At 42.5% G+C, this 14736-nt stretch overlaps 1 protein-coding gene across 6 annotated transcripts in view; it reads left to right on the forward strand.

The window, feature by feature from the left end:
- Positions 1 to 14736, forward strand: part of TADA2A (transcriptional adaptor 2A) — a 73693-nt gene that overhangs the window by 43295 nt on the left and 15662 nt on the right. For all 6 annotated transcript variants that reach the window (XM_058445277.1, XM_032163079.2, XM_058445276.1 and 3 more), the window contains 2 exons: positions 10271 to 10334; positions 13822 to 13865. In XM_058445277.1, coding sequence (XP_058301260.1) covers positions 10271 to 10334; positions 13822 to 13865 — 108 coding nt within the window. The remainder of the gene's footprint in view (positions 1 to 10270; positions 10335 to 13821; positions 13866 to 14736) is intronic.

The raw sequence follows: 14736 nt of genomic DNA on the forward strand, positions 1-14736 counted from the left end.
TAAGCAGAAATACTTGGTTCAGAAAGAGAGATACAGAAGACTCATATCTTAGAACTGTCTTGTCTCATGTATGTTGTGAGATCTCAATGCACATGCTTAGTGTAGTTCCTTCCTGTTGCCATCTCTTTCCCCATCTCCTTTCATTTGTAAAAATTCTTCCTAAATTTTTAGAATACTCTTTCCCTGAGTTTCTCAGGATCCTAAAGTCCTGGTTGTAGTGTCTTCTAAGTCATTGTTGCCCCATAACCCAGGCAAGCAAGAGATATGATGAGCTCCTCCTATGTGTTGGGTCTGTGTTTCCAGTACTTTTCAGGGTTGCACCTTAGTACAGTTCACAATTTCTTCTCCCTCTGTCTGGAAAGGTAATTTCAGAAAGTTTTCTCTCCTAGGTGTGGATCTGTGGACCCTTTCACCTCCCACTGTATTTTTCAAATTGTATTTCTTTGGCACATGTTATTAGCCTTTAAATCCTTTAACAATTAGTAGAGCAGAGGTCCAGCCTGGTCTCTGTATATTCACCTACTGGCAGTTCCTTTCACTTTATAGTGATTTCCTGGTGTTTTTTTTTTTTTTTTTTTTTTGAGACAGAGTCTCGCTCTATCTCCCAGGCTGGAGCGCAGTGGCGCGATCTCAGCTCACTGCAAGCTCCGCCTCCCTGGTTCACGCCATTCTCCTGCCTCAGCCTCCTGAGTAGCTGGGACTACAGGCGCCCGCCACCATGCCCGGCTAATTTTTTGTATTTTTTAGTAGGGATGGGGGTTTCACCGTGTTAGCCAGGATGGTCTCGATCTCCTGACCTCGTGATCTGCCCGCCTCAGCCTCCCAAAGTGCTGGCCGGGTGTGAGCCACCGCGCCCGGCCTGATTTCACTGTTTTATACATAGGATATTTTAGACATGAATACTATCAGTAATAATTGCTAATACATATAGCATTTACTATTAGTTACCATTTTAAGCCCTTCATATATATTAAGTAATTTAATCCTCAAAACCTTATGAGTTGCATATTATTATTATCCTCATTTTTACGGATGAGGACATTGAAGCATAGAAAGGTTAGATAACTTGCCTGAGATCATACAGCCAGCAAGAGGTAGAGTCATCCCCAAGTCTGTGTTCTTAATATTGTACAATGCTTAACTGTCTTTACAATCTTGATTTTTTTTTTTTTTTTGAGACAGGTCATGCCCTGTTGCCCATGCTGGAGTGCAGTGGCACAATCATGGCTCACTGCAGCCTCAACCTCCTGGGCTCAAACTATCCTCCCACCTCAGCCCCCTGAGTAGCTGGGACTCCAGACGTGCACCATCACACCTGGCTAATTTTTAAAATTTTTTTGTAGGGACAGGGTCTCACTATGTTGCCCAGGCTCAACCTTGAATGTTTGTTGCTGTTTCATTTTTGTGAGGTTTCACATTTGTTATCTTCTATAGCTTCAACACATTCCTGAGGAATAGATATTTTCCTGTTTTACATTCAGGGAAGCAGACAAAGAAGTAATTTGCCTAATCCAGGGGTGTCAGTCTTTTGGCTTCCCTGGCCCACATTGGAAGAAGTGTCCTGGGCCACACATAAAATACATTAACGATAGCTGATGAGCTAAGGAATAAAAAACAAACAAACTCATAATGTCTTAAGAAAGTTTACGAATTTGTATTGGGCTGCATTCAAAGCCGTCCTGGGCTGCATGTGACTCACGAGCCACAGGTTGGATAAGCTTGGCCTAATGCTTCCTGGTTGCTGACTTTAGCCATTAGATCACATGATCTTCCCTTCACAAAATTATTTGTGTGCATCTTGGCCAAAAGCTTGGGGGGAAATGACTTTTAAAAAGTGTTGCTTCTAGGGAATACCTGTGTCACAGGTTTCTACTTGTTTGGTTGCAGTAGGGATTTTGATTGGCCTCCCTGCAGTTAAGGCCTCTGAGTTGGTTTTCTTGCCAAGCAAGCAGTAAGTGCCTTCTGTCAAGAAAACAGAAACATGTTGTTAGCTATTTTGAACAATGTTAGAAATACATTGCAGTGGGAAGGAGCTGCCTCTGACTTCTGCCCACTTGAAATATTTTAAGGCTAGCCGTTTGGAAACTTTATCATTCTCCAGTGTAATCACAGGGAGACTTTGCTTCCCCCAAAGCTGAGATTTCAGGGGCCTTGTATCAATGGACAAATAACAGGTGATTTTGGTTTGTTTGTTTATTTTTGATGATCTCTGGTTCTCTGTTTGCTAGCTTATACTGCAGTTTCCAGCCGCTTTAAGTAGACTGTGAACAAGTGATTCTCATTCTTGTAGATTCTGCCTTCTCATTTCTGTTCTGCCTGCTGTGCTGTGGTCTTCCCTAGGTTATTCATACAGTTAAGATCTTGTATTCAGTTGCCGCTGAGTATGCTCAGAGATAGCTTCAAATATGAATTTTTATCTGGGAGAATTCCAGTTCTCTTCCCATTTGCTGCTATGTGTTTCTTTTCTTCCTTTTGTTCTCCAGAGCCAGTTGTACAAGTTTAAACTACTGAAATGATCAAACTGTAGTACCAATTATCAGCAGTATTTATTTAGAGGCTTTTTTTTTTTTTTTTTTTAAGAAACAGAGTCTCCTTCTGTTGCCCAGGATGGAATGCAGTGGTACAATCTTTAGCTCACTGTAGCTTTGAATTCCTGGGCTCAAATGATCCTCCCGCCTTAGCCTCGCAAGTAGCTAGGACAACAGGCACACGCCACCACACTTGGCTAATTTATGAAAAAATTTTTTGTAGAGACAGAATCTCAATGTGTTGTCTAGGCTGGTCTCAAAACTCCTGGCCTCAAGTGATCCTCCCACCTCAGCCTCCCAAAGTCTGGGATTACAGGTTTTTTTGTTTTTTGGCTTTTTTTTTTTTTTTTTTTTTTTGAGACGCCCTCTGTAGCCCAGGTTGGAGTGCAGTGGTGCAATCTTAGCTCACTGCAGCCTCTGCCTCCCAGGCTGTAGCGATCCTCCCACCTCAGCTTCCAAGTAGCTGGGACTACAGGCACATACCACCATGTCTGGCTAATTTTTTGGTACATTTTTGTAGAGACAGGGCTTCATTATGTTGCCCAGGCTGGTCTCGAACTCCTAAGCTCAAGCCATCTGCCCACCTCGGTTTCTCAAAGTGCTGGGATTACAGGTGTGAGCCACCATGCCCGGCCTTTTTTAAAAATTAAATCACTCCCACACAAATCTCAGGAAACAACATGGCATGTTGTGTCTTACAAAAATCACAGAAAGGGCCTGGCGCAGTGACTCATGCCTGTAATCCCAGCACTTTGGGAGGCTAAGATGGGCAGATCACCTGAGGTCAGGAGTTTGAGATCAGCCTGGCCAACACAGTGAAACCCCGTCTCTACTAAAAATACAAAAATTAGCCGGATGTGGTGGTGGGCACCTGTAATCCCAGCTACTTGGGAGGCAGGGGCAGGAGAATTGCTTGAGCCTGGGAGACAGAGGTTGCAGTGAGCCAAGACTGCGCTGTTGCACTCCAGCCTGGGTGACAAGAGCGAAACCGTCTCAAAAATAAAAAATCACAAAAATGTTTTGTTAAAATTAGCAGTAATTTTACTGGCTCTTCAAGACATTTTCTTTCCTATTAAATTCATCTTATTGAGTAGGTAAATGAGATAAGGCTTATAAAGATCTTGAAATATGGCCAGGCGCGATGGCCACACCTGTATTCCCAGCACTTTGGGAGGCCAAGGCGGTGGATCACTTGAGGTCAGGAGTTGCAGACCAGCCTGGCCAACGTGCCAAACCCGGTCTCTACTAAAAATACAAAAATTAGCTGGGTATGGTGGCATGCACCTGTAATCCCAGTTACCTGGGAGGCTGAGGCAGGAGAATGGCTTGAACCTGGGAGGTGGAGGTTGCAGTGAGCTGAGATCATGCCACTGCACTCCAGCCTGGGAGACAGAGCGAGACTCCATCTCAAAAAAAAAAGATCCTGAAATATGGTAAGTACTCAGTGTGTTTTAGCTATCATTATTGTATTTGTTTCCCTTTCTGCCTTGAACTGTTGACTTCCTAATCCTTCCTTTCTCTTAAGAGATAGAGTCCACTATAAAACTTGTATTTGGTTATACTGTATGTCAGAGGCACTTCCTATCCTTGTTTCTACCCACCACTTCTACCACATAGGCTTGTAAAGTGCATCTCCACCAGCATAACATTCTAAAGCCCATCATTCCACAGCAACTGTGTTATAAAACAGTGACAGGTATAGGCATTCTATGATATCTGAACTTTTATGTGTAATAACCCTATAAATGAAGAAATATTTCATTTGTAGAAAGAGTTCTGCTACCTAAAAAAAAGAGTTTGAAAACTATTGCCTTAAATCTTGGACCTGACAGTATTGAATTATTTTTAGTTTGTGGGCAGGATAAGGAAAAGTAAACCAATGTTTAAATATTTGAACTTGTTAGAAATGAACAAAAATAATCCGTGGTAGTTAATTTTTCTTTTTTACCCTAAACTTTTAAAAATACTGCATTTCCTCACTTCTTCAGATTATCCAGATAGGGCTTAGGTTATTTTTATCTCAGACCCAAGGGAGAATGACCTGGATAAAGTACTCCTGAACATCTCCCAGTGATTGAAGTTACATACATATATATAGGACATCTGCTCATAGCCCAGCATGTAAGATTTTGGTATTGAACTTTCCAGTCTAAGAATATCCTTCAGATGAGAACATGTAGAGAGAGAGAGAGAGAGAGAGAGAAAAGAAAAAGAGTATCTTAAGGGCAGGTAGCAGTGAGATGCACAGTAATGAGTCAGTATGTGGTATCAGAATTTATCTCTATTATCTTATCAGGGTTATTAACAGTGCATCAGCATTGTACCTTGCTCAATTTTTGTTTGCTTTCATGTAATAAAATAAATTGTTGATTCTAATGAGCTATTATATTCTGTTCTTTTACTTGATTGGTCCCACTTTTTTTCTGCCCTAACATCTACATCCAGCAGAAGTGTGGCTTCCAGTTGTTCCATGGAGGCACCTTCAGGGACTACTTCTGGGAAAGGCAGCTGGAGCTAGAACAGGCAGAAGGGGTTCAGCTAGAGCAGATTTGACTTATCTGTTCCAAATAAGATTTTATTTGAACATACAGTTTAAAACTTATTGTAGTAGAACATGTAAATAATGTGTTGACTCATTGCCCTCATGGGCTAAACTGGAACTTGGATCTCACTTTCTTTGGATGAGGAATGAGATTGTGTTACTCTTCAGAGTTAATCAGCATTCCAGAGGCTCTAGGCTCTATTTTGGATTGAAGCTTAGTATCTTGAAATAACTGATTCTTTTTTTTTTTTTTTTTGAGATAGGGTTTTACTCTTGTTGCCCAGACTGGAGTGCAGTGGTGTGATCTCGGCTCACTGCAACCTCTGCCTCCTGGGTTCAAGAGATTCTCCTGCCTCAGCCCCCTGAGTAGCTGGGATTACAGGTGCCCGCTACCACACCCAGCTAATTTTTGTATTTTTTAGTAGAGACAGGGTTTCGCCGTGTTGGCCAGGCTGGTCTTGAACTCCTGACCTCAGGTGATCCACTTGCCTCAGCCTCCCAAAGTGCTGGGATTACAGGCGTGAGCCACCGCGCCTGGATGAAAGAAATTCTAATATGTAGCCAAATTCTTTGTTACAAAGGTTGATATGTTATTAGAAATTACCTAACATTGAGCCTCTGGAGCTTCTGCCCTGAAAGTTGAGCTATGCAGTTTCAGCAGGTACAAGATCTACCCCAGACACAAGAGGCGCTATGCCAGGACTGATGGGAAGTTTTCCAGTTCTAGTGCAAAATGCGAGGGCATTCCTTTCTTTTTTTTTTTTTTTTTTTTGGAATCTTGCTCTGTCACCCAGGCTGGAGTGCAGTGGCATGATCTCGGCTCACTGCCATCTCCACCTCCCAGGTTCAAGCAATTCTCTGCCTCAGCCTCCTGAGTAGCTGGGATTACAGGTACCTGCCACCACATCCGGCTAAATTTTGTATTTTTAATAGAGATGGAGTTTCACCGTCTTGGCCAGGCTGGTCTTGAACTCCTGACCTCATGATCCACCTGCCTCGGCCTCCCAAAGTGCTGGGATTAAATGGGCGTGAGCCACTGTGCCTGGCCAAGGGCATTCCTTTCTAAGGAATCCGCAGCAGATAAACTGGTCCTCTACAGAAGAAAGCATAAAAAAGGGACACTTGGAAGAAATTAGAAAGAAAAGAACCTGCTGAGCAGTCAGATTCCAGAGGACCACTACTGATGCATCTCTTGCTAATATAGTGGCCAAGAGGAATGAGAAACATGAAGTTAAAAAGGTTCAATGAAAAGCTAGCAGGGCTACCAAGGAAGCAAAAAAGGCTAAGCTAGCATCTAAAAAGACCTCAATGGCTACTGCTAAGGCAACATCCACACAAAAGATTGTGAAGCCTGTGAAAGTGTCAGCTCCCTGAGTTGGTTCAAAACACCAAGTTGGCAGATCAGATTCTTAAAGATTGGATTCTAAAAAAATATAAATTATATTACCTAACATTTGAATAATGTATTTTAGTTTTTCAGAGGACACATGGCAGGTTATATTGTGCTATAGAGCCTCTTCCACAAATACATTCAGTAATTAAAACAAAAAAACACCAAACTCTCAACTTACACAAAGCTTAATTGATAAGTTATTAAGAAAATTTCAGATTCTATTGCAATCATTCCATCTCAAGATGCTTTCAGGATCCATAAGTGAGAAGAAAGGTTTAATGTAGCATAGTGCCAAGTTTTGCATTACTCATATTTTCTTCTAGCGTTGTTACTATCTGGCATTCATTTCTTAACCCTAGAGGTCTTCTGGTTATAAAAAAAAAAAACTGTGGGAGTTTTTTGCTTCTGAATTTTTTTTTTTTTTTGAGACGGAGTCTCACTCTGTCACCCAGGCTGGAGTGCAGTAGCGTGATCTTGGTTCACTGCAAGCTCTGCCTCCCGGGTTCAGGCCATTCTCCTGCCTCAGCCTCCCGAGTAGCTGGGACTACAGGCGCCTGCCACCGTGCCCAGCTAATTTTTTATATTTTTAGTAGAGATGGGGTTTCACCATGTTAGCCAGGATGGTCTGGAGCTCCTGACCTCGTGACCCACCCGCCTCGGCCTCCCAAAGTGCTAGGATCACAGGCATGAGCCACTGCGCCTGGCCGCTTACGAGGTTTTTTTAAAATACACATTTAATTTTCAATTAAGGCAGATTTAGAATATAGCATGAACACAGAGAAAGTAAACATTTAGACAATTTCAGTGTTTTTCCTACTTAATACTCTGGAACCATACTGCTTAGGTTTGGATCCCTGCTCTGTACTTAACAGCTGTGTGATCTTGGGCCATTTGTTTTGTATGCATGGTGTATAGGGCATATGTGGGAGTGATAGGAAACAAGAATGGGGCCGGGTGCAGTAGCTCACACCTGTAATTCCAGCACTTCAGGAGGCTGAAGTGGGTGGATTACTTGAGGTCAGGGGTTCCCCCAGCCTGGCCAATATGGCGAAACCCTGTCTCTACTAAAAATACAAAATTAGCCAGGCATGGTGGCGCACACCTGTAATCCCAGCTACTTGGGAGGCTGAGGCAGGAGAATCCCTTGAACCCGGGAGGCAGAGGTTGCAGTGAGCCAAGTGCCCTTGCACTCCAGCCTGGGCAACAGAGTGAGACTCCATCTCAGAAAAAGAAATGAGTGGAAAGGTAAGCAAAATCAAGACAGTAAATAGTCTTGTGTAACATGCAAGAGTTTGAACTGTATGTGGATGGGAAGCCACTGAAGAATGATAAGCAAGGGAATTACACCATTACATTGTGCTTTAAAATATTTCTCAAGTACCATTTGGAAGGGATGAGTTAGAGTAAGGCAAGAATGGAGTCAGTAAGTAATGATGCCTCTCCTACAAGATAGCATGAAGATGACAGGAGAGACAAGATGCCTGAGCTAGGGAATAGGATTAGGGATGAAGGGATGAATTTGAGAGATGTAAGTGTTAAGTGCAGTGTCGCTAAGACTCATCGACTGGAGGAGAAGGAGGAAGAATCCAGATTGAGTTCTGTCTTGGACAGCTATCTTTACTGTGATGCAGTTATCCAATATAGGAGTTTTAGAAGATAGGAAAGGGGTAGAATATAAGTTTGCAACTGAAGGGCGTGTGAGTAATGATATCCAGTAGCACATGAAGCTTAAAATAGATGTCGAGTTTGAAATTATGCATTTTGATGGTACTTGGACCCATAGAAGTAGAGGAATTTGTAGGACTAAGGTGAGGGGTTAAAAAGAAATTAGAACAGAACCTTCGGAACTCTGAAGATGGAAAGAGTGGCTAGGGAAAGAAAGAACCAGAACTATTACACTGATTAAAACTTTTACTATTTACAGCCTCTTTCCTCCTTATTCCCTGTGTCTTTAACATGAGACTAAAGCCAGGAAAGGACTGGGTCCTGGGAAACCAAACAAGGCTTTTACACTGGTTAGGGTACTTGATGGAACTTTCCACTACAGAATGCAAAACTCTACACTCTAAACAGTTGCTGCTCCCCAACTGAAAACTCCTACTCGGGGAAAATGTCTACACTGTACCTTTATTCACATTTGTCTTGCCTTGACGTTGTCTCTTACTCCTGTGCAGTTATGACCACGATCAATATTCTTTTTTTTTTGAGACGGAGTCTCGCAGCAACGCCCCGGCTGGAATGTAGTGGCGCCATCTTGGCTCACTGTAACCTCTGCTTCCCAGGTTCAAGGGATTCTCCTGCCTCAGCCTCCCAAGTAGCTGGGACTACAGGCACTTGCCACCACACCCAGCCAATATTTGTATTTTTAGTAAAGACTGGGTTTCACCATATTGGCCAGGCTGATCTTGAACCCCTGACCTCAAGTGATCCATCCACTTCAGTCTTACAAAGTGCTGGGATTACAGGTGTGAGCCACTGCGCCGGACCAACATTAATTTTTTTTTTTTTTTTTTTGAGATGGAGTCTCGCTCTGTCGCCCAGGCTGGAGTGCAGTGGCGCAATCTGGGCTCATTGCAAGCTCCGCCTCCTGGGTTCACGCCATTCTCCTGCCTCAGCTTCTCTGAGTAGCTGGGACTACAGGCACCCATCACCAGGCCCGGCTGATTTTTTTGTATTTTTAGTAGAGACGGGGTTTCACCGTGGTCTCGATCTCCTGACCTCGTGATCCGCCCGCCTCGGCCTCCCAAAGTGCTGGGATTACAAGCGTGAGCCACCGCACCCGGCCAATTCTTTTTTTTTGAGACGAGTCTCGCTCTGTTGCCCCAGGCTGGAGTGTAGTGGCATGATCTCGGCTCACTGCAACCTCACCTCCTGGCTTTGAGCGATTCTCCCACCTCAGCCTCCCAAGTAGCTGGGATTACAGGCAACTGCTATCATGCCTGGCTAATTTTTGTATTTTTATAGAGATAGGGTTTCACCATGTTGGCCAGGCTGGTCTTGAACTCCTGACCTCAGGTGATTTGCCTGTCTCAGCCTCCCAAAGTGCTGGGATTACAGGTGTGAACCACCACGCCCAGCCCAATATTCATTCTTATGAGTACTCTGATGCAGTTTCTAGCCCATGTATTACCAAAGATCAGATATTCACTATATATAGTAATAGATACATAACAATGTCCAAATAAAGTATTTAATAGAAGAATTTTTTTGACTTTTATTTTAAATTCAGGAGTACATATGCAGGTATATTGGATAGGTAAACTTGTGTCATAGGGTTTGTTATACAGATTATTGCATCATCCAGGTATTAAGCCTAGTACCCATTAGTTATTTTTCCTGATCCTCTCCCTCCTCCCACCCTCCACCCTCTGATAGGCCCTAGTGTGTGTTGTTCCCCTCTATGTGTCCATGTGTTCTCATCATTTAGCTCCCGCTTATAAGTGAGAACATGTGGTATTTGGTTTTCTGTTCCTGTGTTAGTTTGCTAAGGATAATGGCCTCTAGCTCCATTCGTGTCCTGGCAAAGGACATGATCTTATTCATTTTTCTGACTGCAGAAAGCAGAAATTATAATCTGAGTAATGCCGTAAGATATATAAATACGGGAAAAATAACTTTACTTACTGATAGAGAAATTCATTATGCTGGAATATTTTTATGTTTTCTAGACTAGTGAGTGTGGAGTAATTAGCAATATGAGGTTCAAAGTTTGGGTAAAAGATTTATTTTTGTCTTGGTTTTATTTATTTATATTATATAATATATATATGATGTGTATATATAGTATATGTATGAATTTATTTGTAGCTCTGAAGATGGCTGTGGTAGATATCTATCATTCCAGGTTAAAGGAGAGACAAAGACGAAAAAAGTAAGTATAAAAAACCATCCTGGCCTCCTTTCAGCTTTGGATTATTGTTGTGTGTGTGTGTGTGTGTGTGTGTGTGTGTGTGTGTCTGTGAGAGAGACAGGGTCTCACTGTTGCCCAGGCTGTAGAGCAGCAGCACAATCATGGCTCACTGCAGCCTCAACCTCTCAGGCTCAATCGATTCTCCCACCTCAGCCTCCTGAGCATATGGGACTACAGCAGTGCGCCACCATGCCTGGCTAATTTTTTGTATTTTTTGTAGATATGGGGTTTGCTATGTTGGCCAGGCTGGTCTCAAACTCCTGGACTTAAGTGATCCTCCCTCCTCGGTTCCCAAAGTGTTAGGATTGCAGGCATGAGGCACTGTGCCTGGCCTCAGCTTTGAGTGATTGACCACATATAGTCCATGAGAGAATGCTCCACTTGTGACTCATCTTTTGACCTTGGAGAAGACTCTTACCCTCATTAGACCTCAATTTTTCCTTCTCTCAATTGAGGATAGTAATTCCTGTGTTATTTTTATATCCTCTGTCCTTATCCTTTATTGATGTTATGATGGACAATGAATAATATGGGTACACTGTTTTAAGCTCTTTGAAGTAAAAGAACAAGATAAAATAAAGGCATCAAGACATTATTGTTACACTCTTTTTTTTTTAATATTTGTCAATCATTCTTTGCTTTTCTCTCTCTCTTTTTTTTTTTTTTTTGAGATGGAGTCTCATTCTGTCACCCAGGCTGGAGTGCAGTGGTGTGATCTCAGCTCACTGCAAGCTCTGCCTCCTGGGTTCATGTGATTCTCCTGCCTCAGCCTCCCAAGTGGCTGGGACTATAGGTGTGCACCACCACGCCTGGCTAATTTTTGCATTTTTAATAGAGATGGAGTTTTGCCATGTTGTCCAGGCTGGTCTCGAACTCCCCACCTTAAGTGATCCATCCCCCCTCTGCCTCCCAAAGTGCTGGGATTACAGGCGTGAGCCACCGTGTTCAACCTTTTTTTGTTGTTGTTGTTAAATAAGAGACAGAGTCTCACACTTAACTCTGTCACCCAGGCTGGAGTGCAGCGGCACTATCATGGCTCACTGCAGTCTCCAACTCCTGGGCTCAAACAGCCCTCCCACCTCGGCCTCCCAAGTAGTTAGGACTACAGGTGTGCACCACCACACTTGGCTAATTTTAAAACCTTTTTCTTTTTTTAGGCCAGGCATGGTGGCTCACACCTGTAATCCCAGCACTTTGGGAGGCCGAGGCTGGTGGATCACCTGAGGTCAGGAGTTCAAGACCAGCCTGGCCAACATGGTGAAACCCCGTCTTTACTAAAAATACAAAAATTAGCTGGGGGTGGTGGTGCACGCCTGTAGTCCAAGCTACTCGGGAGGCTGAGGCAGGAGAATTGCTTGAACCTGGGAGGCGGAGGTTGCAGTGAGCCAAGATCACACCACTGCACTCCAGCCTGGGCGACAGGGTGAGACTCCATCTCAAAAAACAAAAAACAAAAAAAAAAAACTTTTTTTTTTTTTTTTGGGACGGGGTCTCACAATGTTGCCTGGTCTGGTCCTGAACTCCTAGACTCAAGGCATCCTACTGCCTTGGCCTCCCAGAGTGCTGGAATTACAGGTGTGAGCCACTGCACTCGGCCTGTTAGGCTTTTTTATTTTATTTTTTATTTTATTATTATTATTTTTGAGACAGTCTTGCTCTGTCACCCAGGCTGGAGTGTAATGGCATGATCTCAGCTCACTGTAGCGTCTGCCTCCTGAGTTCAAGCAATTAACGTGCCTCAGCCTCCCAAGTAGCTGGGACTACAGGCATGTGCCATCATGCCTGGCTAATTTTTTATTTTTAGTAGAGACACAGTTTCGCCATGTTGGCCAGGCTGGTCTCAAACTCCTGGCCTCAGGTGATCCGCCCACCTCAGCCTCCCAAATGCTGGGATTACAGGCATGAGCCACTGCCCCCAGCCCTATTGTGCTTTTTTAATGGTCTCATTCTAACTGTTCATTTTTTAATGAGAAGTCTTTCATCTAAAAGGATTTCAAAGGAATTCTGAACAAGTTGCAGGCATACTGGTTATTCCTGTCTTTGCAACATATCAAAAAGTATACATTCAGACTTAGAAATTATGGATCTCAGACCCCCTGTTGGTTTCAGAGAAGAGTATGCAGAGGGTATAAGTATGCATGTGTGTGTGTATATATGTGTAGGTATGTATTTACTGTGGTGTTACTAACTGTAGACACAGTGATATCTCAGCAATAAAAAGGAGAGAAGCCAGGTGTGGTAGCATGAACCTCTAGTCCTAGCTATTTGCGAGGCTAAGGTGAGAGGATGACTTGAGCCCAGGAATTCAAGCCCAGTCTGGGCAACATAGGAAAACCCCATCTCTAAAAGTAAAAGAAAAAAAAGGGACTTGAGATTCACTCTGGAGGAACTAAGACGTGATCTAAAGCAGCAGTCCTCAACCTTTTTGGCATCAGGGAGTGGTTTCATGGAAGACAGTTTTTCCATGGATGGCTAGGGGCAGGAATGGTTTTGGGATGAAACTCTTCCACCTCAGATCATCAGGTATTGGTTAGATTCTCATAAGGAGCACACATCCTAGATCCTTCACGTGAGCAGTTCACAATAGGGATCGCGCTCCTATGAGAATCTAATGCTGCCGCTCCTCTGACAGGAGGCAGAGCTCAGGCAGTAAAGCTGCTCACCTGCTGTGCAGCGTGGTTCCTAACTGGTCCATGGCCCAGGGTTTGGAAACTCCTGATCTAAAGTAAAACTTACTTTCTGCACGTCTGGAGTTAGCTTCCATGAAATGCTGAAGAAGCATACCCAGTTGCTCCTATGAGAAGCTTCATTGCTAGTTATGAATACCTCTGGTATAAATCAGATTCAAGACACATACTTTGCCTGGTTTAAATTCTCTTTTGCTTAAAACACGCAATTCGAGCTAGAGAGTACTGTAGAACTCAGTTGTTGATGTTGCTATCAAATCTTTTGTTTTATAATGCCCTTTGTTTGCACAATATTTATTTCTAGTACCGCCAGTGTTGTGTGAATGCACAGTTGTAAATGTTGAATATGTGATCATGGTGCCCTTTAGCAGATTTCTCTAAAATGGCTGTTCTCAATTATTTCCACAAGCTGAATACATTAACTTTATGACATGGACAGAGATTCTTTTCAGTTTCATCTTAAGTGACAGACACATGTTTTTCAGCATTTGTGAGTGGTTATTGATTCATTCATTTGTTCAGCAAATAGTCATAGACAGTCTACTATGCCCAACAAGAGGAAAAACCTGTGTTGCCTGAGAGTCTAAAATTGTGTTAGTGATTCACTGACCTGCAGAAGTTTGTGAGAGCGACTTCTTTGGACCTCTGTATTGTATTCCACCTCAGCATGTTTAAGATGTCTGATGACAGCTCTATGTGTAAAGCATTAGTAAATGTGAAAATAATTCTAATGCACAAATTATTGTGGCTTTTCATTCTAGAATTATAAGAGACCATGGATTAATCAACCTTAGAAAGTTTCAATGTAAGTATTAGCAGTTTTCTTTATTTTACAATTTTTTTCCAATATTATTGAATAATTTTAAATAAATCATGTATTGTAGTTCTTAATCCAAGTTGCATATTAGCCTGGCTGTCACCCCAGACTAATTAAGTAAGAATCTGTAGAGTTGGAGGCACAGCATCTGCATTTTAAAAAGTCTTCAGGGCAATTCTGATCCATAGTGAGAGTTTAAAAGTATTAATTTGGGGCCAGGCGCGGTGGCTCTTGCCTGTAATCCCAGCACTTTGGGAGGCTGAGGTGGGTGGATCACGAGGTCAGGAGATCAAGACCATCCTGGCTAACATGGTGAAACCCCATCTCTACTAAAAATACAAAAAAAAAAATTAGCCAGGCGTGGTGGCATACACCTGCAATCCCAGCTACTTGGGAGGCTGAGGCAGGAGGATCACTTGAACCCAGGAGGTGAAGGTTGCAGTGAGCCGAGATCACGCCAGTGCACTCCAGCCTGGGTGACAGAGCAAGACTTGGTCTCAAAAATAAATAAATAAACAAGCTAAGAAATAAATGTATTAATTTGTAGTCAACAAAACTTGTATTAAAATTTTTTTTAAAATTTGTATAGTAATTACAGTGTGAATATTAATGAATAATTTTCTGGATAGAGTCATGTTTTGCAAGTATGTGTTAAGCATAACATAACCTTAATCTTCAGGTTGTAAAAATACTTTAGATAAATAACAGAAAGTGATCTTTATTTTGGATGGTTGTAGACAGACAAAATAAATGATATTTAATATTATATGACGGTGATAAAAATACATATAGTGATTTTTAAAATAAATGCCACCTTTGACCTTACTGTGGTTTTTTGTTGTTGTTTTTTAAGAGACAG

The sequence above is a fragment of the Hylobates moloch genome, unplaced genomic scaffold (genome assembly GCF_009828535.3).
Source record: "Hylobates moloch isolate HMO894 unplaced genomic scaffold, HMol_V3 SCAFFOLD_10, whole genome shotgun sequence".
NCBI lineage: Eukaryota > Metazoa > Chordata > Mammalia > Primates > Hylobatidae > Hylobates > Hylobates moloch.